The sequence below is a fragment of the Podarcis vaucheri genome (genome assembly GCF_965113315.1).
Source record: "Podarcis vaucheri genome assembly, chromosome: 2".
NCBI lineage: Eukaryota > Metazoa > Chordata > Lepidosauria > Squamata > Lacertidae > Podarcis > Podarcis vaucheri.
The window spans coordinates 123,859,740-123,886,218 of NC_138760.1; the positions used below are offsets into that span (position 1 = coordinate 123,859,740).

General features: G+C 48.8%; 1 protein-coding gene, 1 long non-coding RNA gene and 1 pseudogene across 4 annotated transcripts in view; 2 read left to right on the top strand and 1 right to left on the bottom strand.

The window, feature by feature from the left end:
- LOC309525422 overlaps nucleotides 1-1,967 on the top strand; it is a 35,876-nt gene extending 33,909 nt beyond the window's left edge. The window contains exon 3 of the long non-coding RNA XR_014216260.1: nucleotides 1,603-1,967. This is a non-coding gene — a long non-coding RNA (uncharacterized lncRNA). The remainder of the gene's footprint in view (nucleotides 1-1,602) is intronic.
- A 1,003-nt stretch (nucleotides 1,968-2,970) lies between these two features.
- On the bottom strand, nucleotides 2,971-23,818 carry LOC309524773 (uncharacterized protein). Of its 2 annotated transcripts, none has more exons than XM_082209802.1 (4): nucleotides 23,652-23,818; nucleotides 14,787-15,772; nucleotides 11,917-12,043; nucleotides 2,971-9,491 (listed from the first exon to the last, which is right to left on the bottom strand). In XM_082209802.1, the coding sequence occupies exons 2-4, from the start codon at nucleotides 15,582-15,584 to the stop codon at nucleotides 8,512-8,514; spliced, it is 1,905 nt and encodes a 634-aa protein (XP_082065928.1). In that variant the 5' UTR covers nucleotides 15,585-15,772; nucleotides 23,652-23,818; the 3' UTR covers nucleotides 2,971-8,511. The 2 variants fall into 2 exon arrangements, with proteins under 2 accessions (XP_082065928.1, XP_082065927.1); XM_082209801.1 differs by having other exon boundaries at nucleotides 2,971-9,494.
- Nucleotides 23,819-23,969: 151 nt separating this feature from the next.
- On the top strand, nucleotides 23,970-25,561 carry LOC309526199 (small nuclear ribonucleoprotein F pseudogene; annotated as a pseudogene). Its single transcript has 2 exons — nucleotides 23,970-24,194; nucleotides 25,553-25,561. The product of its transcript is annotated as a small nuclear ribonucleoprotein F pseudogene (transcript).
- Nucleotides 25,562-26,479: the final 918 nt, after the last annotated feature.

Here is a 26,479-nt window from a genome sequence, read left to right on the forward strand (position 1 = left end):
GTTCCGTCCTCTCCCCCATGCTTTTTAATATCTATATGAAGCCGCTGGGAGAGATCATCAGGGGGTCTGGACTGGGTGTTCATCAGTATGCAGATGACACCCAGCTCGACCTCTCTTTCAAATCAGAACCAGTGAAGGTCCTGTGTGAGTGTCTGGAGGAGGTTGGAGGATGGATGGCGGATAACAGATTGAGGTTGAGTCCTGACAAGACAGAAGTACTGTTTTGGGGGGACAGGGGGCGGGCGGGTGTGGGGGACTCCCTGGTCCTGAATGGGGTAACTGTGCCCCTGAAGGACCAGGTGCGCAGCCTGGGAGTCATTCTGGACTCACAGCTGTCCATGGAGGCGCAGGTCAATTCTGTGTCCAGGGCAGCTGTCTACCAGCTCCATCTGGTACGCAGGCTGAGACCCTATCTGCCCATGGACTGTCTCACCAGAGTGGTGCATGCTCTAGTTATCTGTCAGGAAAAAGCAGCAATGCAAAAGCCAGCTGCAGGTGGCTGGAATGCAAAACAGGATGTTGTTGTCTGGAACTGTACTAGTGGAGAAAGGGGGCAGTCTTTTCTCTGTACTGAGCACCGGATGTTAGCTCAGAGTGTCATCTGACCTGTACTGGAAGTATAGGGGTGGAGTTGTGACTCTACTGCCGGAGTCTGGAGGGTACAGACACGTTTCTCTGTACTGCTGAAATGACAGGAATAAAGACATGTAAATAGGACTCCTGTCTGTCTTTCTTCCCCTCCCTGGGGGAATGCAGGGAGGGAGAAGGAGGAGGGTGTGTTCTCCTCACGTCTGAGGAGGATCGCCAATTTATGACCTTGCCTGCCGGGAGATGCAGACGGGAAGGTCAACAAGTATCTCAGTCGGTTGCCCGGGGGGGCCAGTTACCTCTGACTGCGAGCTGAGATACTGACATTATCTCCCGCTTGGACTACTGAAATGTGTTCTATGTGGGGCTACCTGTGAAGGTGACCCAGAAACTACAACTAATCCAGAAAGTGGCAGCTAGACTGGTGACTGGGAAAGGCTGCCGAGACCACATAACACCTGTCTTGAAAGACCTAGATTGGCTAGGTCTAAGTCCTAAACGGCTTCGGTCCAGTATATCTGAAGGAGCGTCTCCACCCCCATCGTTCTACCCGGACACTGAGGTCCAGCTCCGAGGGCCTTCTGGTGGGTCCCTCACTGCGAGAAGTGAGGTTACAGGAAACCAGGCAGAGGGCCTTCTCGGTAGTGGTGCCCACCCTGTGGAACACCCTCCCATCAGAAGTCAAGGAAATAAACAACTACCAGACTTTTAGGAGACATCTGAAGGCAGCCCTGTTTAGGGAAGTTTTAATATTTGATGGAGGCCCCATTAGCTAAAGTGGTGCTTCAGGATAAGAACGGACCTCCAGAATGAATTAAGTACTTAACCCGAGGTTTCCGGGCGGGAGTTAATCATCGTGTGGATTTGCCTAGCGTGCCTTCCTCTTAGTGCATTTCTCCCTTGGGTCCTGAGTTTGAATGTCTTCAAAGCCCATGACACCTTTGGTAAAGACTGTTCTCCAATTGGAGCACTCGCAGGGCAGTGTTTCCCAATTGTTTGTGTTTAATTTTCTAGTACACTGCATTGAAGGCTCTACATTGTGAAGCAGAACTTGTAAAAAAGAAGAAGAGAGACTCATAGAATTGTAAAGTTGGAAGGGACCACGAGGATCATCAAGGCAATGGCATTAGAACCCATGACCCTGGGATTTAAGAATCTCATGCTCTACCAACTGAGCTTTCCTAAATAGCTTATGTCTCTGAACCCTTGCCCCCTTGGCTGATAAAAAACAGGGACACCTGGCTGGGCCCGAGGGGGTGGCATACCCTCCAACATTACTCTGATGAAAATAGGGGTGCCCTATTCTAATAATAATAATAATAATAATAATAATAATAATATTTATGCCCCGCTCATCTGACTGGGATGCCTCAGCCACTCTGAGCAGCTTCTAACATATATAAAACATAATAAAACATTAAACATTAAAAAACTTCCTGATACAGGGCTCCTTCAGATGTCTTCTAAAGGTTGTATAGTTACTTATCTCCTGGGCTCCGGGGTCGCATAACTCCGTACCCTCCAACATTTCTCTGACGAAAAGAGGGACGTCCCAAGGAAAAGCGGAACATTCTGGGATCAAATCCAAAACTGGGACGTCTTCTGTAAATCCAGGTCCGTCCCTGGAAAATACGGACACTTGGAGGGTCCATAAGACTCCACTGTTGCTTCTGGCGCAAGAGGGCCCCTTCAGATGGCAATAGAGCAATAACACAGAACAATTAATAAAACGGAACGATGTGCAAATGGTGCTGTATAAACCCACCCCCAATGCACTGTTTTTCTGCAATGATGACCTTGCAGGAAAACAGCACCACTGCATAAGCTTGCAAGTTAATTGGGACAAATGCTGCATTAAAAAGCCAGTGTGGTACAGTGGTTAGAGTGCAGGACTAGGACCTGGGAGACTAGGGTTCGAATCCCCACTCAGTCAGGAAGCTCACTGGGTAACCTTGGGCCTGTCACTCACTCTCAGCCTAACCTACCTCACAGGGTTGTTGTTGTTGCTGCTGCTGCTGCGAGGACCTCACTGGAGAAAAGGCAAGATATCAATGTAATGTAGCAGATGTCTCTAGTAGAAGAAGAAGAAGAGTTTGGATTTGATATCCCGCCTTTCACTCCCCTTCAGGAGTCTCAAAGCGGCTAACAATCTCCTTTCCCTTCCTCCCCGACAACAAACACTCTGTGAGGTGAATGGGGCTGAGAGACTTCACAGAAGTGTGACTGGCCCAAGGTCACCCAGCAGCTGCAGGTGGAGGAGCGGAGCCGCGAACCCGGTTACCCAGATTACGTGACTACCGCTCTTAACCACTACACCACACTGGTCTTATAGAGAGACCTGGGGCAGAGCCCCTGAACACCCGGGACAAAAACTCTCTAGCATTATTAAATCAAAAGAATATTTATTTAAGAAATACAGCATATCAGGCACACACAACTGGCAGACGAGACGATAATCATCAACACTAAAACCACTACCTAGCGCTGCCTTCGGTTGTTCCCAGCCAGAGACGGCATGGTATCGGATCTTTGGAGTGTAATTTACCACTCGAGTCGGAAAGCAGAGACGGGCTGTCCACACTGCATGCGTTTCACAGACAAAGTCCCGCCATAGAAGAGCCAGACGAAGAATCCCAAACACCATCGCTTAAGGTCAATAAACTCCAGCTGGGCAGGTGCCTGCGATCATAGAATCACGGAATTGTAGAGTTGGAAGGGACTCACAATGATCATCTAGTCCAACCTGCTGCAAGGCAGGAATCTCAGCTAAAGCATCCGTGGCTGGGGGCCACATGGCATCAATGCCCCCATGGCATTTAGAAAACCCCGAGAAAATCCCTCCCCTCCCGTGAGTTCAATGGCTTAATTAATCATGCAGATCTGCAGTAACACCAAGCATATATTTTTCTTTCTTGGGGTGGGGAAGTGGGATTAAAAATAAAGGTAATGAAGATCAGCCGGACAACAGGTGTGTGGCAGCTCTTGTGCCATTGTTCTGCCAGGATTCGACCCGCCGGAAATCAAACTGAAAGCGACTTAAGGCTTGGAGAAGCAACGGCTGATCCCTTCCCTAAAACCGATGGCCTCCATTTGTAAAGAGAACTTTGCGGCCTCAAAATGGAATCTCTTGGTGCAAAACAAGATGGCATCGGTTTCGTTAAGAAGGCAATGCAATATAAAGCATTGATATCAAACCAAGAACAGGAAAAGGTCCAGATTTTCTCTCCTGGAAAGAAGCGTTGATGGATATCCATTAAACAAGGGCATCCTTTACAGGGACCAGCTGCTAAAATAAAATAGCACACACACAGCCAAAAGATGCAGGAAATCTACAGAGGTATTCATGCATTGCACATAAATATATTTTGGGCGCCAGAAAATGGTTCCTGGTGGAGTGACTGCAGAATCCCCTCTGAGCCAGACAGAGTTCATAGCCCAAAGTACGTGAGCAAAATTCAATAGGGCGTCAACTAAGGAAGGATAAAGAAATAACTACTTGCCTGGGGCAAATAGACTGGGAAGCTTTTGTAAAATTAGAAGAGATTCCCCTCCAAAAAACCCCCACAATCTAGGCCATTGGTACTGTGCGGCTAACACAAGCCTGCTTGGACAGCTTATTATTTCTTCCTCTGATGAGGACAAGTAACTTTTGCAGACAAGTTGCAAAGTCCAGAGTAAGGCAAAGAGTTCTTTGGCAAAGTCAGGGGCGTGGTGGAATGGAGAACGCTGCAAATGAACTTTCCAGAGTTGCATAGCCGCAGGTGAAGAAATCACGGGTACCTGAATGGCACTGTTGACAATTTAACACATACGGAGTCCGTCAAGGCATACATAAGTGCACAGGCATATACTATATACAGGCATACAAACATAGCATCCTAAACCACAAGGACAGTAAAAAAAATTTTTTTTTTACCCATGCATATTTGCAAAGAAAAAACTAAACAAAATATAAAGACACGTACATATTCCGTTTAGACAATACATCACCCACCTACCGTGGCCTTTTAAACAGACAATTCGGCAAAGGAAAGGCATTCAGGATCACATGAAATGACTTTTCGGAGCAATGCTATGATTCGTATACATGTTTAGTGTTAAGAACCAGCAGCCTGGAGACTCAGGTGCCATCTGCCCTATACAGTGGTACCTTGGTTTACAAACTGAATCTGTTCCGGAAGTCCGTTCTTAAACCAGAGCGTTCTTAAACCAAGGCGTGCTTTCCCATAGCAGCGAGGGACTCAATTTACAAATGGAACACACGCAACAGGAAGCGGAACATGTTCTGCTTCCGAGGCAAAGTTTGCACCAAAACACCTACTTCCGGGTTTGCAGCATTCTTAATCCAAGTTTTTCATAAAATACTGTAAGCTGTTCTTAAACCAAGGTACCACTGTATATTGAAAGCAGTATCATGCCACCTGAGGCAGTCATGGCTTCCCCCAAAGAATCATGGGAAATGTTGCTCGGTGAGGGGGATAGTGTGAGGGGGGAGGTGTCTCCTAATAATTATTATAATTTATAATTTATATGCCACTCTGGGAAGCTTCCAGGCACAGTGAAACACCAAACATTAAAAACTTCCCTATACAGAGCTGCCGTCTTAAAGGTAAAGGTAAAGCTACCCCTGACCGTTAAGTCCAGTCATGGATGACTCGGGGGTTGCGCGCTCATCTCGCTCTACAGGCCAAGGGAGCCGGCGTTTGTCCGCAGACAGCTTCCAGGTCATGTGGCCAGCATGACTAAGACGCTTCTGGCGAAGCAGAGCAGCACATGGAAACGCTATTTCCCCTCCCTGCCGGAGTGGTACCTTTTTATCTACTTGCACTTTGACGTGCTTTCAAACTGCTAGGTTGGCAGGAGCTGGGACTGAGCAACGGGCGCTCACCCTGCCATGGGGATTAGCTGTTTATTTCCACACGGAAATAGTTCCACAGGGTGGACACCACTACTGAGAAGGCCCTCTGCCTGGTTCCCTATAACTTCATTTCTCAAAGTGAGGGAACCACCAGAAGGCCCTCATAGGTGGACCTCAGTGTCTGGGCTGAACGATAGGGGTGGAGACGCTATTTCAGGTATACTGGGCTGAGGCTGTTTAGGGCATTAAAGGTCAGCATCAACACTTTGAATTGTACTTGGAAACATACTGGGAGCCAATGTAGGCCTTTCAGGACCACTGTTATATGGTCTGCTCCCAATCACCAGTCTAGCTGCCGCATTCTGGATTAGTTGCAGTTTCCTTCAAAGGTAGCCCCACGTAGAGCACATTGCAGTAGTCCAAGCGGGAGATAACCAGAGCGTGCACCACTCTGGCAAGACAGTCTGCGGGCAGGGAGGGTCTCAGCCTGTGTACCAGATGAAGCTGGTAGACAATTGCCCTGGACAAAGAACTGACCTGCGTCTCCATGGACAGCTGCGTGTCCAAAACGACTCCCAGGCTGCGCACCTGGTCCTTCAGGGGGACAGTCACCCTATTCAGGACCAAGGAATCCCCCCACCCACCCCATCCCACAAAAACAGTTTGTCAGGATTCAAACTCAATCCATTGACTGCCTTAACTCTTAGCACCCTTAATGAGCTACAGTTCCCAGGATATCTTAGGGAAAATCCCCAACTGCTTAAAAGTGGCATCACAGAGTCTCCAATGTATGGTGCAGCTGGGGCCTGAGACTTACTTCTGAGTAGACATGATGTAGGATTGCACTGTAAAAGGACTCTCCCCCAGGATAAACAGTGGCAGGATCTTTGCAAGCTGAGATAAAGGCAATAGCCATACTGGATATTTAAAGCGCACGGAGCTATAATTCCCAGCACCCTTAACAAACTAGCTCCCAAGATTTTTTGGGGAAGGAAGCCATGTTCTCCAAATGTATGGTGCAGCTCAGATAGGAAGACCTCTCCTCCCTTTTAGGATTCGGGGCCAAGTCCCATATCCCAGGGATGACAAGCAGGAGTCTGGGTGCAGGGAAAGGGGGATCAATGTGGCCCCTGAGGCCTCATTATGTGGCCCTTGGGAGTCTCTCTAGACTGACACCAGCCTCACTCCACACCCTTCTGGAGAGTTTCTGCTGGACAGGGAACATCATCCCCAAACTGCCTCTGGAGAGGGAGCAGGAGAAGGGTCTGTGGAGGTGTGGAGAAACTAGCCTCTTGTACAAAGGGAAAAATGTGAATTTGCCGCTCCGGCCTCATTTGCTTCTGGCCTCGCCCACCACTGGCAGGTGGGGCCCAGAAGGTTGCCTAGAAAGGAACGTGAGGCTGGAAAAGGTTCCTTACCCCTGACACAGCCCGTAACGTAGGGGACGTGCACTTGAAACTGTGTGTCCAACACCAGGAGGGAGAAAACTTAGGAGCCCTGTGGGATTACGCCAAAGATCCACCCTGTCCTGCTGTGGCCAACCAAGACCAGAAGCAGCAGCCCTTCCTCGCTGTTCCCCTCCCACCCCGCAACTGCTGGTTTTTAGAGGTAGACTGCTTTGGGACCTGGAGGCTCGTGGCTCACAAAAGCCCTCTCGCCCCCCCCTCAAATTTCTCTCTAGCCAGAGCAGAAGGGGAAGCTACCAGTCAGACCCATCTCTCCCAGAGTCCTGTTCCCCAAAGCAGCCAATCGGACACTTCCAGGAAGCGCACAAGCGCTGCCTTTTGCTTCTGAGCTGCAGGGAAAGAAGGGGCGCACGCCAACACCTTATTTACACGTTTACGGGTTGCAACTCTCCCCCAAGAACAGGGCGCAACAAGCCCAGGAGAACCTTGGGGCTAAGTCCTGAGTGTTAAAGCTTTTGGGCTCATTTCCAGATCAGTCCCTAAGAAACCCATTTGGCGTCTTTGGGAGGCTCAGCAAGTCGGGCGGGAAACACGGCCTCCCCACCCCCAGGGGTTTGTCTCCAGCATCTGGTATACGGCAACTGAAAATGGAGGTTCCGGATGTCGCCTTCATCGGCAGACTTGACCTCCATGAATCCATCTGATCTTTTTCATTCTTTTTAAAAATCCATCTAAGCGTCACCGCCTCTTTTCGACAGCTGGTTCCGTTACACGTTCACGATTTCCTGCGTGAAGGTAAGTGTCTCCTTTTTTTTTGCCAGTCCTGAACCTATCGGAATTGCCTTTAAAGTTAGGTTTAAATTCCAAGATCCTCCTTTTCTTTCTGTCCCTCCAATCTGGATGTTCGTTTTGGTATAGTGTTTCTTTTGCCTACATAAGACGGCATGCCTGCTTGGGGCAGGGTCTCTTCTGCGTTCTGTACACTGCCTGGGCTTTCAGGTGGTCGGCAAATAATTTATCAGGGTTCTGCTTTACACCTGCTCCGTCTTGCTTGATGGTGTTAACTGGCAGCAGCTCTCAAGCGGGGTGGGGGTAGGTGTCTCTCCTACGCCACTTGCTAACGGATCATACTTTGAAATTCAACCTCATATCCTGGGGAAACTGAGTAGCGTTTCTCCCTCTCTCCACTGTCTTTATGAAACGAGTCCGCTCAATGAGGCATGTGCTTTTATTTATATTCTCTGCTCCTCAGGAAAGCAAATGCGGCTAATTTCCCCACGAGCGGCAAGGCTTCGGCGGTTCCCCCCACCTTGCCTAGCCTCAAATAATCTCTCGCCTCTCGCAAAACATAAAATCCAGTCTTCGCAACCAGCAGCTTTCCTGCACCATTTCTGATTGCAGGTAGAGGATGGAACACTTGACTGCTCCTCTATCTCTCTTTCAATTCTTGCATGTAAGAAACCTAGCATGTCAGGGGAAAGGCCCTGAGATGCTAGCTTTCTACACACGGGGTGGTGTCCTTAAAAAATAAACGAACGGTGACAGCATTCAAAGACGAAGCTTCCCACCTGCGGCCTGATCCTTGGTCCAGCCCCGTTGAGAGACACGTCCCACGGTGGTCCTCCTGCTTCTGCTCTGGGGAAGTCTTCCGAGAGCAGCTCAGAGCACGGGCAAGGCTTCCTGCCCTAGGTGCATCCTCTGATGCTTCACGAAGTACGAGCTGGTGGTGAAGCTCTTCCCGCAGAAGTTGCACTTGTAGGGCTTCTCGCCGGTGTGGGTCCGTTTGTGGAGCACGAGGTGCGCCTTGCAGCTGAAGCCCTTGCCGCAGGCGGTGCAGGTGTAGGGCTTCTCGCCCGTGTGCGTCCTCTCGTGGTAGAGGAGGGCGGAGCGCTGGCGGAAGCTCTTCTCGCATGTGGAGCACTTGTAGGGCCTCTCGCCCGTGTGGATCCACTTGTGCTTCACCAGGTCCGAGCTGCGGTGGAAGCTGCCGCCGCAGTCGGAGCACTTGTAGGGCTTCTCGCCCGTGTGGATCCTCTCGTGCTTGACCAGGTCCGACCTCTGGTGGAAGCTGCGGCCGCAGTAGGAACACGTGTGGGGCTTGTCGCCCGTGTGGAAGCGCTCGTGCACGATCAGCTTGGACCTCTGGCTGAAGCACTTCTCGCACGTGGCGCACTTGAAGGGCTTCTCGCCCGTGTGGATCCTCTCGTGCCGGGAGACGTCCGAGCTGCGGTTGAAGCTCTTCCCGCAGAACGAGCACTTGTAGGGCCAGTCGCCCGTGTGCAGGCGCTCGTGGGCGATCAGCTTGGCCACCTGGCAGAAGCTCTTCTCGCACACGGAGCACTTGTAGGGGTTGGCCCCCGGAGGGAAGCCCTCCGGCCCGAGGAACCCCGAGCTGGGGTTGAAACTCCCCCCGCAGTTGGAGCACAGCGACTGCTTCTCTCCCGGCGGGGTCCCTTCCGTGGTGGCCCCTTCTGGGCCGTTCTCGTGATGCCCCTCGGGCCCGCTCTGACCCTTGTAGCTCTCTTCCATTTCACGGAAACGGCCGGCGGATTCCGTCCCATCTGCCGAGAGCCCGTGAGATTCAGCTCCCTGAAGGGTTTTCCACCTGTTCGCCTCATTCTCGTTGATTTGCCCATCATCTGCTGGAAGAAAAAAAGAGAATCCGAACACAAGTTAGATTTGTGTACCCCTGCAGAAAGCAGGCGTCGTAGGGGGTTGGACCAGATGTCCCTCGGGGTCTGACAGGAGCGAGTCAGCAGTAAATCACACTGAGGACCCCTGGACAGTTACGTTCAGCCAAAGGCAACTACAGTGGTACCTCGGGTTACAGATGCTTCAGGTTACAGACTTCGCTAACCCAGAAATAGTACCTCGGGTTAAGAACTTTGCTTCAGGATGAGAACAGAAATCGTGCTCTGGCAGTGCGGCGGCAGCGGGAGGCCCCATTAGCTAAAGTGGTGCTTCGGGTTAAGAACAGTTTCAGATTAAGAACAGACCTCTGGAACGAATTAAGTTCTTACCCCAAGGTACCACTGTATGGGGTGCAAAGATCATCTCGCTTTCAGGCTGAGGGAGCCGGCGTTTGTCCACAGGTCATGACTAAACCGCTTCTGGTGCAATGGAACACTGTGACGGAAGCCAGGGCGCATGGAAACACTGTTTACCTTCCCGCCGCAGTGGTACCTATTTATCTACTTGCACTAGCATGCTTCCAAACTCCTAGGTTGGCAGAAGCCGGTACAGGGAAACGAGAGCTTACCCATTTGAACCGCTGACCTTCTAATCGGCAAGCCCAAGAGGCTGAGTGGTTTAGACCATAACGCCACCCGCGTCCCTACATTAGCAAAACCCTTTATTAGCAAAACAGGATCCACACATGAGTGTCGGGCCTAATCAGCACAGCAACTCAGGTCTTGGCCCCGTGGAGCAGTTGCCGAGGCTAAACGTCTGTGCCTCCTCTCCAGGGTTCTCTCTAAGCAATCAGAGACTGTGCCTGCCTTTGCTTCCCCTGCTTCATGCCTCCCCTGGTTCTGGGAGACCAGGGGGAAGGGAAGCTTTTTGCAGCAGGATGGGGAGACACCTGTGACCCTCCACCAGCCTGGCCCATCACTGCCTCTTGGCCTCCCTCTTCCTCCAGTTCAGCTTCTGCCTCTGATTCCAGGCTTCTCTCTGCCACAGACTCTCCCCACTCACTAAGCCCTGTTACCCTTTTAGGGGAGCACTGAATTTGGGCGCTGCTGAAATTGGAGACCCCAGTATCCATCACTGGGTGCAGCGAGGTCTAAATCCAATGGCTTCTCATGGCAGTGTGGAGATCTGCATCTTCTTAAGGGTCAAGGTCTGGGCAGGGCTAATCCCCGACAGGCATGAACGATGTACAAATGGGAAAAACGTGTCCATCTGAACCCCTCTGTAGCTCGAAGTGTTTGCTCCGAAATAAACATACAACCCACCTGCACGTTTGGTATAAACCAGGTCTCAAGACTCCTGAGTTTTGACACACACATATGCAGCTGCTGGGTTAGCTCAGTCGGCAAAGCCTGAGACTCTTAATCCCGGAGTCATGGGTTCGAGTCTCATGTTGTGCAAAAGATTCCTGCATCACAAGGGGTTGGACTAGATGGCCCTTGAAGGCCCTTCCGACTCTGCAAATCTACACAGCAGGAATGGCTTAACAGCGGCACTTCAGATGGCCAGAGATTACGGAAGCTGTGTAGAGAAACTGAAGGTACTTTCTACCATCTTTGGTGGACATGCCCGAAGATTAAGGCTTTCTGGGAAATGATATATAATGAAATGAAAAAGGTACTTAAATGTACTTTCCCTAAGAAACCAGAGGCCTTTCTCTTGGGCATTGTCGGCCAATTGGTGTCAAAGAAAGACAGAACTTTCTTTATGTACGCAACAACAGCAGCAAGAATACTCATCGCAAAGTATTGGAAGACACAAGATCTACCCACTCTGGAAGAATGGCAGATGAAAGTGATGGACTATATGTCATTGGCCGAGATGACTGGCAGAATCCGTGACCAGGGAAAAGAGACGGCGGAAGAAGAATGGAAGAAATTTAAAATTTACCTCAAGGACTATTATAAACTTGAAGAATGCTAGAATGTTGAGGTTTTGAGAAAGAAAGGGTTACAGCAATATAGGACTAGATTAAAGAAAAGGTTAAGACGACAGAGGTTGGACAGGAATATTTAGAAGTTGCTAAAAAATTCTGGACATTGGGATGCAGAAAGGGGAGGTATGGGGGAGTCCGAGAAAAGAAGTTTATGAAAAAATGTTATGAAATTATACGTGTTTGTATGTCTCTTTATATGTTTGTTTGTTTTAAAAAATTTTGTAAAACCAATAAAAAATTTTATTAAAAAAAAAAAGAGATTACGGAAGCTGTAGTCCAGCAGTGCCTGGAAGACATTGGGTTCCTCATTCCGGGACTCCAACTCCTCTCAGCCCCCAGCCAGCCTGCCTGTTGTTCAGGGATGACGGGAGCTGTGCTCCAGGAGCATCTGACATGCTACAGGTGAGCCACTTTGCTCCTCGGTCAGGAGAATCCCTTACCCACGGAGTGGCCGTCTTCTTCGACTTCCTCCTTGACGGGCCTCCCAAGCTGCCTTTCTGCGCTCCTGCTCGCCGCGTGCTCAGCGTCGGGGAAATTTACGGTCACCACATGGAACATCCCTGGGCCCTGAAAATAGCAGCGAGCATTTTATTTTGCTTTGTTGAGATCGTTACTATTTCGTGAATTTATACCCCACCCTTCCTCCCCAGATGGAGCCCAGATGGAGGGAGAGTGCCGCAACAAGAAAGTGGCCGAATTATTCCCAGGCCATTGCTGCCTTTGGGGCAGCAAATTCACTGTGTGAAGAACGACTTTCTTTAGCTTCATGGTCCACCAACGGCAGGGGTGGCCAACTCCCAAGAGACTGCAATCTACCGTATTTTTCGCTCTATAGGACACACTTTTTCCCCTCCAAAAATTAAGGGGAAATGTGTGTGTGTCCTGTACAGCGAATGCAGGCTGCGCCGCTAAGCCCAAAGCCAGAACAGGGAGACGGAGCACTGCACATCGCTCCGTCTCGCTGCTCTAGCTTGGGGTTAGCTGCGCAAAGCCTCTGCAGGGCAGCAGGGTGCCTTCACCCCGCTGCCCTGCAGAGGCTAGAAAGACTGTTCCCAAGCCAGAACAGCGAGACAGAGGGCTCCGTCCGGTGCGTCCTATAGAGCAAAAAATCCGGTACTCACACAATTAAAAACTGGCAGTGATCAGGTCGGATCAGGTCAAAGTTATTGAGCTTTTTTTAGGGTAGCCGAGATCTACCACTATCTACCACAGACGTCCAGTTGGACATGCCTGACCTACAAGGGCTAGTGCTACTGGCTGGGGCATGTGCGTGTCTCCCCATCTCCCCATCCACATTCTTCACACCATGAATAAGTTTTTACACCTTTACTATGTCTCCTATTACTTGCCACCTTTTCTCTAAACCCCAAACCTTGTACCCTTTCCTCAAAATCTTTGCTCCATCGCCTTCATCATTTCAGTTTCCCTATTCTGGACCTACAATATCCTTTTTGAGGTGAGGAGACCAGAACTGCCATGGATTTGTTTAACAGTGTCATGAGAGCGGCAGTTTTATTTCCAATTTCTCCTCATGATCCCTTACGTGGAATTTTCCTTTCCCCACAGCTGCCGCACCCTTCGTCGAGCTATTTACTGTAAATGCTCCTGGTCAGTTCCCGGTCAGCATCCTTATTTTTGTATTTTGTATTTCTGTAATTCTAAGTTGCTTTAAACGGGTTTCTAGTGTTGTGCAATCTTGTGTTTCAATATTAATGGTGTGTTTTACTTGTTGTAAGCCACCCTGGGACCTTAAGGAGAGGGGCAGGTAATAAACTGTAACAACAACAACAACAACATTTTGCCCCAATGCGTATATATAGTTTGCACTGAATTGCATTTGACATTTTATTGCCCATTCACTCAGTTTGAAGAGATTAGACACCTCCACAATCCCTTTTCGTTCTCATTAACACGAGCAATTTAGTACAATCAGAAACCATGCTCACCCTAAGGCCCACAGTTAACTCGAAACCATTAATTATCAATTTAACTATGAGAGCCAGTGTGGTGTAGTGGTTAAGAGCAGTAGTCTTGTAATCTGGAGAACCGGGTTTGCTTCCCCGCTCCTCCACATGCAGCTGCTGGGTGACCTTGGGCCAGTCACACTTCTCTGAAGTCTCTCAGCCCCACTCACCTCACAGAGTGTTTGTTGTGGGGGAGGAAGGGAAAGGAGAATGTTAGCCGCTTTGAGACTCCTTAAAGGGAGTGAAAGGCGGGATGTCAAATCCAAACTCTTCTTCTTCTTCTATTATTTTTTTAAAAAAATTAAATTAACTTTGGGCAGCAAAATGTCTAGGATGGTCCTGCTTCCCCCAAAGGGAACTGTAGTTTGTTTGTTGTTGTCATTTAGTCGCTTTCCTCGCGGAAATGGCTCCGTGACTTACAGGCGCAACAGAAATGCTAACACCAATTACGATAAAACACAGCCGAACCTTAAAAACCCACATCTGCACAAGTAAAAGACAGGTCTTACAGACCCTTCCCTACTAAAAGAGGCCACAAATACTTAAAAACCTTTCAAACCAAGGGACTGAGGTAAAACGGAAAGTTTTCGCCCGGCGCTTTAAAACAGAAAATGACAACCAGTGTTGCTTAAGGGTGCTGAGAGTTGTTAGGAGACACACACGCACAAAGCTACAATTCCCAGTTTGTCAGAAGGACACTGACAAACTGGAACGTGTCCAGAGGAGGGCAACCAAAATGGTCCAAGGCCTGGAAACGATGCCTTATGAGGAATGGCTAAGGGAGCTGGGCATGTTTAGCCTGGAGAAGAGGAGGTTAAGGGGTGATATGATAGCCATGTTCAAATATATAAAAGGATGTCACATAGAGGAGGGAGAAAGGTTGTTTTCTGCTGCTCCGGAGAAGCGGACACGGAGCAATGGATCCAAACTACAAGAAAGAAGATTCCACCTAAACATTAGGAAGAACTTCCTGACAGTAAGAGCTGTTCGACAGTGGAATTTGCTGCCAAGGAGTGTGGTGGAGTCTCCTACTTTGGAGGTCTTTAAGCAGAGGCTTGACAACCATATGTCAGGAGTGCTCTGATGGTGTTTCCTGCTTGGCAGGGGGTTGGACTCGATGGCCCTTGTGGTCTCTTCCAACTCTAGGATTCTATGATTCCCCAGAGAACTTTGGGAACTGTAGCGCTGTGAGGGGTATGGGGTCGCCTAACGGCACTCAGCACCCTGAACAAACTACAGTTCCCAGGGCGATTCTGGAGGAGGCCACAGTGATTCGAGTGGTAAAAGAGGGCTTTGAATGTTTTGTGCAGATGTGGCCCCCCCCATCTGGAAGCGGATCTCCTCACCTTCTGCTCCTGCGTGCCCTCCTCCTGGTGCCTCTGCAGGAAATCCTCTGCCAGGGCCACCGCCTGGGCGCAATTGTGAGGGCGGCATTCCTTGACCCAGCTCTCCATCTCCGGGGGCAGGACAGTCAGGAACTGCTCCAGCACCAGCAGCTCCAGGATCTGCTCCTTGGTGCGCCTCTCGGGCTCCAGCCACTGCTGGCACAGGTCCCAGAGGCGGCTGCAGACCTCGCGGGGACCCTCGGCCTCCTGGTAGTGGAACTGCCGGAAGTGCTGGCGGTTCGTCTCGGCGCCGGCGGGGTCCTCGCTGCTCTCCATCTCCTCCTTCACTTTCCTCTGATCTCGGGTGGCCGGTGGCCCCGTCCTGTCAAAGCCGGCCGGTGGGGGGATGAAGTGCCCTTCCGCGGGCCGGTGGCTGGTCGTGGCTCCCCCGTCAAAATGCGCCACGGGTGCCTTCATGTCCCCCCACGAGGTGGTGCCCGGAAGCTGTCGGGACCCCCATCCCGAGCGAGGAGACTGCACCCCGCCCAGAAACTCCTGCCATTGTGCCTCCCACTGCTGCGACGACATCCCGTCCTCTGGTTCTTGTTTGATGTGCTGCGGTCCTCTCCATCTCGGGCCTTGCCTGTCGGACCCCGTCTGGCCGGCACTGGGGCTGGCACCCTGCCCCTCCAATCCCACCTCTTGCTTCAAGCCCAACGGCTCCGCGTCTTCCATTTTCAGGGCTAAATTCGCCCCTCGTTCCAGCCCAGCCCGGAACTGGAGATCCAGAGGCAACGCATCTCTCCGTTGGGCCGCCATTTTGTCTCGCTCCGGACGTTTTCTCCTCCTCCTGCCCTCGGCCGCGACGGAATTGGGAAGGCCTGGGATTTGGGGCCTGCAGTTACATCGCGGTGAAACGGGCTGTTCTGCAGGGCGTGCAGGGCGAATTTTTGTTGTTCGTCTCGGGAGAAATGCAAGGTCATATGGAAGCGGCTGGCATTTTCTCCCTGAAGGGAGGAAGCACAAACAGGTGTCAGAGAGACAGGTGAAGGTACCCAGCAGAGTGCCAGTCAAGTCCTCGAGAGACTCGGATTCGAATCCTCACTCAGCCATGAAGCTCGCTGGGAGACCTTGGGCAAGACATCCGCAGCGTGGGGAGCCTTGCAGGAGTTCCCCGCAAACTCCCCACGCTGTGGATAGCAGCCTGCTGCCCGGCGCAAGCATCCTATGGGACGAAAAATACGGTAAATATTTTCAAATAAATACAATAAAGCAAACACCCTGTGGAAATGAAGGGAGCAACATTCAGTCAATTAACTGCTTAATTTGAACCTTTTTCTTTTTAACCCACCCTTTAATTGGTTAAAAGTTTCCATCTCTTGAACCCTGATGTTCCAGGCAGCAGAATATTTTGTGGGGGAATGTCACTTTTATTCAATTAAAAAGACCTATGGGGAAATGGAGAGGACAAGCCTCATCTTAAAATAAGCTTCCCGTCTTCACTCTCCCTTGATAGGGTTGTCAAGGAAATAAGCAACTGTTTTACTTTTAAAAGGCATCTGAAGGCAGCCCTCTTTAGGGAATTTTTTAATGTTTAATGCTGTATTGTGTTTTTAATAGTCGGTTGAGAGCTGCCCAGAGTGGCTGGGGAAACCCAGCCAGATGGGCGGGGTATAAATAATAAATTATTATATTATTATATTATATATATTTCAAATACTTTTTTTAGGAAACCACCGAAATTGTTGAGCTTTATTAAGGAAAACCCGAAAGCTGATGAGATTTTTTGGGTTGTGTTTTTAGGGGAAGCAAAATTGCTGCAGCTTTTTTTAGCAAAAGCTACAAGAATTTTTGAGTTTTGGAGCTTTTTAAAGACATTTTCCGCATGATTTAACCCCTATGTCCTACAGAATCCGGACGTAAGAATGTTTGCAGTAAGAATGTTTCTTCTGACATTAGTGACCAAGATTGTGCAATTCCAACAATCTCCTTTGTTGCAAAGCCTCCAGTTCACCCTCTTTTACTGAAACTATAAACTGTACTGTGTTTTGCTTGGAGCAGTTTTTAATTGTGTTTTTATAACCGTGGATTGTATTGTTATAACCTTTCTGTGGGACCTTGCGGTGAAGGGCAAGGCAAGGAACCCTTGATAGTAAAGCAACAAATAAATCATTTGAAAACAAAGAAAACCCGCTTCTTGCTTCAGAATAGGGTTGATATAAGTTTTTTTAAAAAACCTGCTCCTTTTCCCTTATGGGGTACCCAAGAGCCTATATAGAGTCCTTTTGTAGGTTCTCTATCGGTAGGAGAAAATAACAGAGGCCAACCAGAGAAAATTGAGAAGCAAAGCAGCTAGTAAGCCTGGTCTTTATTGACTGTTGTAATAGGGTGCTCCCGCCACACGTAGGAGAGAGGATGAGGAGGACCCCGAACAATGGCGCACAAGGCCTTATATATCCATTTTGCAATTCCCTGCCCTGGAGCTCCAGATCACCCCTCCATACATACATCACAGAAGGGGTGTAGACCAAAACCACCCTCCAGATACATCATACCTCCATCAAAGAAAAGGCGGTCTACAACAGAAATCTGAGTGCGTTGTTTATCTCCCGTCTGGCAGGTTACCTGTTAATGGTCACTTGATTGGATTACCTGGGGAGCCTGGCCAGTCTTTTGTAATGAATAATACTTAGTTCCTGAGCCAGGTCACAGGTTCAACCTATTCATACACAGACATACCCTTAAGACAGGATTTGTGAACGAGAAGACAATGGGGAGGCTTTTCCATTTTCCTTCGACCTTGCAGAGAAGTATTTGAGGTCAGTTTGGGAGGTACAAAATGGTTCCAGGATTTTTTATGTGGGGTTTCAGACATGTGGTTTATATATACAGTTATGAACATTTATCATAACAAAATACAAATAAACAAAGTTAAATGTCTGGAAATATGAGTTGCAGTTCTATTTGAAATCCTTCTGGCGCGTGACAGAGTGCATCTCCTGGATGAGATATCAGCTGAGCAACTGGAATCTTAATCACGACAGCTCAACTTGAGGAGGCAAAGGAAGAGCAAAATGCAGACAATTTTTTTAACAGTTGAGCAGGTTTCATGCTATATATTGGCCTTCCCCAACCAGGAGGCCTCTTGATGTTGCCGGACTCCAACTCCCATCAGCCCCTGCAAGCAGAGCCAATGGTCAGGGATGATGGGAGTTGGAGTCTGGGATCCGAAGGCACAGCTTACCACAACATCCCTGGTTTACATACTTAGAGTAAGCCCCACTGAACCCAGGGGGATTGAATTCCGAGTAAACATTAATTGGGCCATACATTTAAGGCAGTAAACACTCCTGGCTTCCCCCAAAGAATCCTGGGAGCTGTAGTTTGTTTGGGGTGCTGAGAGTTGTCAGGAGACAGCTATTCCCCTCACAGAACTACAGTTCTCAAAGTGGTTTAACAAACAATCCCTTTCTCCTGGGAAGTTGGAGAAATGTAGCTCTTAAAGGGGCAAATTTAAATCTTGAATTTTACAAGGTTAAAACCAGCATTTTTAAAAATGCATTGTAGCACTGAAATACTTCCCGTGGTGGATTAATTCTCCTAAAATTGCTCTTGATACATTTACAGCATAACATTAATCAAACGGGTTGAATCGACAGCATATCAAGTTTAAGGGGTGTTTTTTAAAGTGGATATTTGTTTAACTTGCTCTTTTCAGCTGGCCCTTATTTGTTTGGTGTATTTTAGCACGCATTGTTGTCCATTTCATGACGCGGTTGGCTGTTATTATTTTATGTTCCGTTCCCCGCCCTGGTATTCGTACAGAGGAAGGGCAGGTTATAAATATTATAAAGAAATAAATACCGTATTTTTCGCTCTATAGGACGCACCGGACCATAGGAGGGGGGGAACAGGAAACAATTTTTTTTTCTTGTTCTCCCCCTCAAAAGCAAGGTGCGTTCAAGAGCAGGTCAAGGAACAGCGCAAAGGCTGCGCGCAGCCTTGCCCCTGCCCCCTGAGCTTGTGGGGCTGGCGGTGGGGGGAAGTGCTGTTTTCCCCCACCGCCAGCCTCAAAGATCCCTTAAGCCTTTGGAGCACAGCTGCACTCCAAAGGCTTGAGGCTTCGGGGACATCCTTTGTAGCCTCCACAGGGCAGCAGGGTGCCTTCACCCCGCTGCCCTGCGGAGGCTTTACGCAGCCATCCCAAAGCTAGAACAGCTTCGGGCTGCAGGCTGCTATCCGCAAGCCTTGGGAGCCCGGCGGGAGTTCCCACCGGGCCCCACAGGCTTGCGGATAGCTTCCTGAAGCCTGGAGAGCAAGAGGGGTCGGTGCGCACTGACCCCCCTCGCTCTCCAGGCTTCAGCGAAAGCCTGCATTCGCTCCATAGGACGCACACACATTTCCCCTTCATTTTTGGAGGGGGAAAGGTGCGTCCTATAGGGCGAAAAATACGGTAATAAATAAAACTGCCTAAAGAAAATTATACCACCAGAAGTTCAACAGAATCAGCATCAAAACCATGTAAGCACTAAAGGACACAACATAAAGAACATTTCAAATTCATGATTGTGTTGTTGTCATTATTGCTGTTACCATTTGCTTTCTCTCTGTGTGAATGAGATGATTCTATGATTCTGCTTTACAACATTGCCGTGCAAACACGGTGGGTGTTGTCACATAAGTGCTAAAATATCTGCCTATGCTCACTGAATATGCCTCTCAAATACAAATTATGCCACAGCAACAGAAGGCAAAGCTATGATAACCCAAAACCTTGAAGATGAAAGATGTTATTGGGAATAATATTTCTCTCTCTCTCTCTCTCTCTCTCTCTCTCTCTCTCTCTCTATCTGAGATTCCTTTCCCACCCTTCACCATAAGGTCCTGGGGGGTTACAACAACATAACCATACAATTAAAAGCAAGTAAAATGGTGTACGCAATTCTAAAAACAAGTACAAAGAGTAGAACTATTCCAAACAAAAGTAACACAGTGCTGATTAGCCAAAACAGAAAGATTCCATGGTGGACTTGTAAAAGGGTATAAGAATATTGGGGAATGATCCATAATGAATTGAAAAAAATGTTCAAAAGTACTTCCCCCCCAAAAAAAAAACCCAGAGTCCTTTCAATTGGGGATAATTCAGACTGAAATTCCCAGGTGTCAAAAAAGGTTGTTATGTATGCTGCTACTGTGGCCTGTGTTTTGTTAGCCGCAAAATGGAAAACGAGGGAGGTCCCAACTAAAGAAGAACGGCGACTTAAGTTGGCAGAATATGCGCAGCTTGCAGACTCAACATATAGAATAAGAGAACAAGAAGAACATACGTTTAGAGAAGATTGGAAAACGTTTATTGAATATTTGGGAAATAATTGTGTACGGCTGAAAGCTGAAAGCCTTAGAGGTGGTTTACAATAGAAATTTGAGAGTATGGCTTATCTCCTGTCTGTCAAGATACCTGATCAAGCTTGCCAAGTCCGTAGAAATGGTAGACACCTTAGTTCTTGAATCCATTTCTCAGACCTACACCTACCCAGATGTTCTTTGGACATCTTTAAAAAGCTTTGCTTTTAACAAATACTTGCCAGACAAGTTTTGCAGAGGGGAAGCCCAATCATTCCAAGAAGTTTATCTATTCACAGGATTTGAAGGATTTGCAAGTGGGAAGAACTATTGGGAGAGGTTTTCCAAGATGAGCCAAGAAGGCTTCAGGATTACTCTGTGTAAAAAGTGTGTTTTTCTTCGGGAATACTTCCTAATTTTTGAAGGGTAAAGGACTGGTTTTAAACAGTGTGTATCTACTATGTGCGTGCACCTTAACATTTTTATAACACCACCACCAAAGACTTCTGGGAGCTGTTAAGAGTGCTGGGAACTGCAGGTCTGCAAGGGGGTAAACTGCAGTTTCCAGGATTATTTGGGGTAAGTCATGTGCTTTAAATGTATGGTGCCCACTCCTACCACCACCAACCTCTCCCCCACCCCTCGCTAGGCAGAAGACAAAAGGGTGAGTCACAGCCCCATCTTTCCCTGGGCCCTTCTCTAGGGTAGATTGCCGTTCAGCCAATAACCATCCATCAACACACAGGAGAAAAATCCTGGCCAAAGATGTGGCCAAACCAGTTCCTTCTACGCTTGCTATTTCTGGGTCGTTTTACAGACCAAGTTGCAGGGTTAGTGCAGGGCCCTCAAGGTCATAGAGAGCCCCTGGCCAAACCCACCAGTTTTCAGGTGGGTTATTAGACTGCAGGCTTTCAGCCAGGGACTGTGTTGTCATGTTAAACAATAAATATAGCAAAAATAATAATTAACAGCAACTATAAACAGATCCTGAATATTCGCTCGCTTCCTCAATGGGTCTGAGAATGTGGCCAGGAAACGTAGGAACTACCTTACTACTGAATGGGGGGGGGCGGTTCATCGGGTTCATTATTGTCAACCCAGACTGGCAGCAGCTCTCCAGGGTTTCAGGCAGGGATATCTTGAAGGTGTCCCGGAAACTACAACTAATCCAGAATGCGGCAGCTAGACTGGTGACTGGGAGCGGCCACCGAGACCATATAACACCAGTCTTGAAAGACCTACATTGGCTCCCAGTACGTTTCCGAGCACAATTCAAAGTGTTAGTGCTGACCTTTAAAGCCCTAAACGGCCTCGGTCCAGTATATCTGAAGGAGCGTCTCCACCCCCATTGTTCTGCCCGGACACTGAGGTCCAGCACCGAGGGCCTTCTGGCGGTTCCCTCACTGCGAGAAGCCAAGTTACAGAGAACCAGGCAGAGGGCCTTCTCGGTAGTGGTGCCCTCCCTGTGGAACGCCCTCCCACCAGATGTCAAAGAGAACAACAGCTACCAGACTTTTAGAAGACATCTGAAGGCAGCCCTGTTTAGGGAAGCTTTTAATGTTTGATGTATTACAGTATTTTAATATTTTTTTTGGAAGCCGCCCAGATGGGCAGGGTATAAATAATAAATTATTATTATTATTGTTGTTATTGTTATTATTATTCCAGCTCCACCTGAGATCTTCTGTACACAAACCAGAACTTTTACCACTGAGCTATGGCCCTTCAGCTTTTATGTATCAGAATAACACAGGATTCCAGTTTTGGGGAAAAAGTAACAATAACAGACTGAAGTCAGTCTAAGGCTGCTCTGAAATTGCAGGACCTTTCAGGTGGAGAAAGGCTCTTTCCAGAAGAGGGGGAAAGCAGCAAAGGGGGACAACACCTCTTACCTCCTAGTCCTCATGCCTTACTGTAACCAAGCCAAAACACATGTAGCTGAAAGAGAGCCAGTGGTGGAATCGTGGTTAAAGCACTGGACCAGGCCCTGGAAGACCCAGGTTCAAATCCTTGCTTGGCCATGAAACTCACCAGGTAACCCCAAGCCAGTCACAGTCTGTTAGCCTAACCTACGTCGCAGGGTTTTCGTGGGACGACCTACCTCGCAGGGTTGTTGCAGGGGGTTGGACGAGATGGCCCTAGGGGTCCCTTCCAACTCTACAATTCTACCATTCCACAGAGACAAAAATGGCAGGGAGACCATAAATGCTGCCGCCTCAAACTCTTTGGCAGGGAGGGGCAGCTGGGATTGCAATCTAATACACTGGTACCTCGGGTTAAGTACTTAATTTGTTCCGGAGGTCTGTACTTAACCTGAAACTGTTCTTAACCTGAAGCACCACTTTAGCTAATGGGGCCTCCTGTTGCCACTGCACCGCCACAGCACGATTTCTGTTCTCATCCTGAAGCAAAGTTCTTAACCTGAAGCACTATTTCTGGGTTAGCAGAGTCTGTAACCTGAAGCCTATGTAACCAGAGGTACCACTGTAAATAAATGCATTTCCCCAGACTGCTTTCTTGTCCATTTGTCCATTTCTTGCCTCTGCCCTCTCCTACCCCTTTGCACTGCAAGCTCATCGAGGCAGAGACCTGCGCGGTCGCCTCCTGCCGCTTGGCCCACAGGCCCGTCCTCGCAAACGGAAGGTGCTCGGGGAAACCAGGAGGAGGTTTTGTTGGGGGGAACAAGAATCGGCAGGGAGGTTTTGTGCGGGGGAACAAGAATCGGCAGGGAGGTTTTGTGCGGGGGAACAAGAATCGGCAGGGAGGTTTTGTGGGGGGGGAACAAGAATCGGCAGGGAGGTTTTGTGGGGGGGGGAACAAGAATCGGCAGAGGGGTTTTGTGCGGGGGAACAAGAATCGGCAGGGAGGTTTTGTGGGGGGGAACAAGAATCGGCAGGGAGGTTTTGTGGGGGGGAACAAGAATCGGCAGGGAGGTTTTGTGCGGGGGAACAAGAATCGGCAGAGGGGTTTTGTGCGGGGGAACAAGAATCGGCAGGGAGGTTTTGTGCGGGGGAACAAGAATCGGCAGAGGGGTTTTGTGCGGGGGAACAAGAATCGGCAGGGAGGTTTTGTGCGGGGGGGGAACAAGAATCGGCAGGGAGGATTTGTGCGGGGGAACAAGAATCGGCAGGGAGGTTTTGTGGGGGGGGGGACAAGAATCGGCAGAGGGGTTTTGTGCGGGGGAACAAGAATCGGCAGAGGGGTTTTGTGCGGGGGAACAAGAATCGGCAGGGAGGTTTTGTGCGGGGGGGGGACAGGAATCGGCAGAAAGGTTTTGTGCGGGAATGCAAAGGCCACATCCTCCCCACCCAGCCCCTCTTTCCTAAAAGGATCAGGACTGCAAAAATCTTGGAGGGGGGGCGGGGCGCAGGGCTATCCACCTTCCTGGATCTGGCTTAGCTGCCGGGCTGGCTGTCAAGGGCGCCCCTCCCCGCCCCCCCTTCTCCCCCTCCCGGACCCCCCCCCCCCGCCCCTTGCCTGCAACACCCCCGAGCGATGCCCGGGCGGCTTGGAAAAGCCCTCCGGTCCCTCCTGGCAACTGACCTCCCGGAGCGGCTTCCCGGGCGCAGCTGCCTCCGCTCTGCAAGGAGCCCTGGCCGGGCGCTGGGTCTTCCGGGCCGGGAGGGCGAGGGAGCAGCGAGGGGCCTCCGCTCTGTCCCAGCCTCCCTCTCCTGAACTAAGGATGGGCAGAGAACGTTCCCCGGGAGCCTCTCCTCGCCGCCGCCGCCGCCGCCGCCGCCGCTCTATCGTTTTAACTCTTCGCGCGCGGGCGCGCTCCCAAGGCGGTCGGCGCCGAGGATGCGCCCCTTTCGCCGCCCCTTGGAGGACGGGCTTTTCTTTAGGAATGCATGGGCAGCTTCTTCTTTTCAGAGCTTTGGCGGGCGCACGCGCTGCCTGCGAGTGGTTTTTGTTGTTGCCGCAGCCTCCCTTAGGTTGGTCTGATTGCGATGAGGCTGCCTCGCCATCCAAAGCCCTTCCTAAAGGGGCTGAGTGGGAAGCCAGTGATGGTGAAGCTGAAGTGGGGGGGGGGGGGCGGAATACAAAGGCTACCTCGGCTCCGTCGATGGCTACGTGAACATGCAGCTTGCAAATACAGAAATATATATATATATATATATATATATATATATATATATATATTGAATATAAAATATATTGGGGTGTGGTCTGGGAGAAGAAACAATAGAAGAGGATTGGGAAAAATTTAAGGACTACTTACAAAAACATTATAAGTTATATGAATGTTGAAAATTTGCTAAGTTTTGGTGAAATTAGCTTCAGTAATTAAATTTGAGAATGGTGGAAATTAAGTTATAACTATGAAAGAACTAAAGTTTAGAGTAATTATTTTAGGACCAATGATGGGAAAAAGTGAACTAACAACAAGTATTCTAAATCTAAATATAATTAGACGAAAATAGAAAAACGCATGAAACAAGGTAACAATTTGCTGTTATTTTTATTGTAAAGAATGCAGGGGGCGGAGGATGTGGGGAAGTCCAGTGGATTATGAAAAATTGTATGGAAAATATGAATATTTTCCTTTTTTTATTTATTTTCTTCTTTTTTCTTTCTGTAAAGTCGCTTTTGATGAGATATTGTCTATGTTATTGACCCTGGAAAAAAGCAATAAAAAATATTTAACAATATATATATATAAGGGGTGTGGAAGAAGATGGAGAAATGAGAGAATAACTATTTGGGGGGGGGGAGTTGTTGTTGTTTTTTAACTGTGCTAAGAAATTGAGCTGTCCGGTTTTGTTTCTTTGCTTTTTAAAGATTTCGTCAAGTAACATTTTTTATGGCCAAAAAATAAACATTGTAACTGAAAAAAAATTACCACTATGGAAGAAAAATAAACATACTATTTCTGACAGTTAAAAAAAGGAGGGGGAGGAATGCATGGACAGACATGCATGGATCGAGGGCTCCTTATCACATCATCATCATCATCATCATCACAGAAGTTGGAAGGGACCCCCGAGGGTCATCTAGTCCAGCCCCCTGCAATGCAGGAATCTTTCACCCATCGTGGGGCTCGAACTCTTGACCCTGAAATTAAGAGCCCCCTGAAATTAAGAGTCCCATGCTCCGCTGCAGAGCTTCCCAAACCATGTGTCCCGCGACACTTCGGTATGTCGGCTTCAGTGTGTAGCATAGCTGTCAACGTTTTCCTTTTTTTAAGGGAAATTTCCTTATTCCGAATAGGATTCCTCGCAAGAAAAGGGAAAAGTTGACAGCTATGGTGTGTAGGTGTGTTGCCTGAACGCTCCCCATGCTCCTCCCAGGACTGGAAAGGGGTTTGCTAGTAAAACTGGATGACTGTGTCGCGACAGGATGCATGTCTAAAAAGTATGTCGCCAGCATGAAAAGTTTGGAAAGCTCTGTTCTACTGAGCTATCCCTCAGGTGCCTGCAAATTTCCCCCCATAATTTTCTTTCTAGGAGAGCTAGATGCTTAACATACCCTCCAACATTTCTCCAATGACAATAGGGACATCCTATTCAATAATAATAATAATAGTAATAATAATATTTATATCCCACCTATCTGACTGGGTTCCAACATATATAAAACATAATAAAACATTAAGCCTTAAAAAAAACCCTTCCCTATACATTAAAAAACCCCTTCCCTTGGGTTACATACACTTCAGGTTACAGACTCCGCTAACCCAGAAATAGTGCTTCAGGTTAAGAACTTTGCTTCAGGATCAGAACAGAAATCATGCTCCGGCGGCGCGGCAGCAGCAGGAGGCCCCATTAGCTAAAGTGGTTCTTCAGGTACAGGGCTGCCTTCAGATATCTTCTAAAGCAGGGGTCAGCAAACTTTCAGCAGGACGGTCCACTGTCCCTCAGACCTTGTGGGGGGGGCAGACTATATTTTTTTTGGGGGGGATGAACAAATTCCTATGCCCCACAAATAACCCAGAGATGTGTTTTAAATAAAAGCACACATTCTACTCATGTAAAAACACGCTGATTCCCAAACCGTCCACAGGCCAGATTTAGGCGGCGATTGGGCCGGATCCGGTCCCCAGGCCTTAGTTTGCCTGCCCATGTTCTAAAGGTTGTATAGTTACTTATCTCCTTGGCTTGCGAGTTACATGACTCCACACCCTCCAATGTTTCTCCGATGAAAATAGGGATGTCCTACTGAAAAGCAGGACATTCCGGGATCAAATTAGCAACTGGGACGGCTTTTATAAAACTGGGACTGTTTCTGGAAAATAGGGGCACTTGGAGGGTCTGAGTGACCTGCCCAGGTACACCAGTTAAAGCGTCCATAGGCGCCATGGCACCCTGTATTTATCAGGATTATGTATTTATCCTGATAAATCCTGTATTTATCACCTCTCATTTTAAAAACTG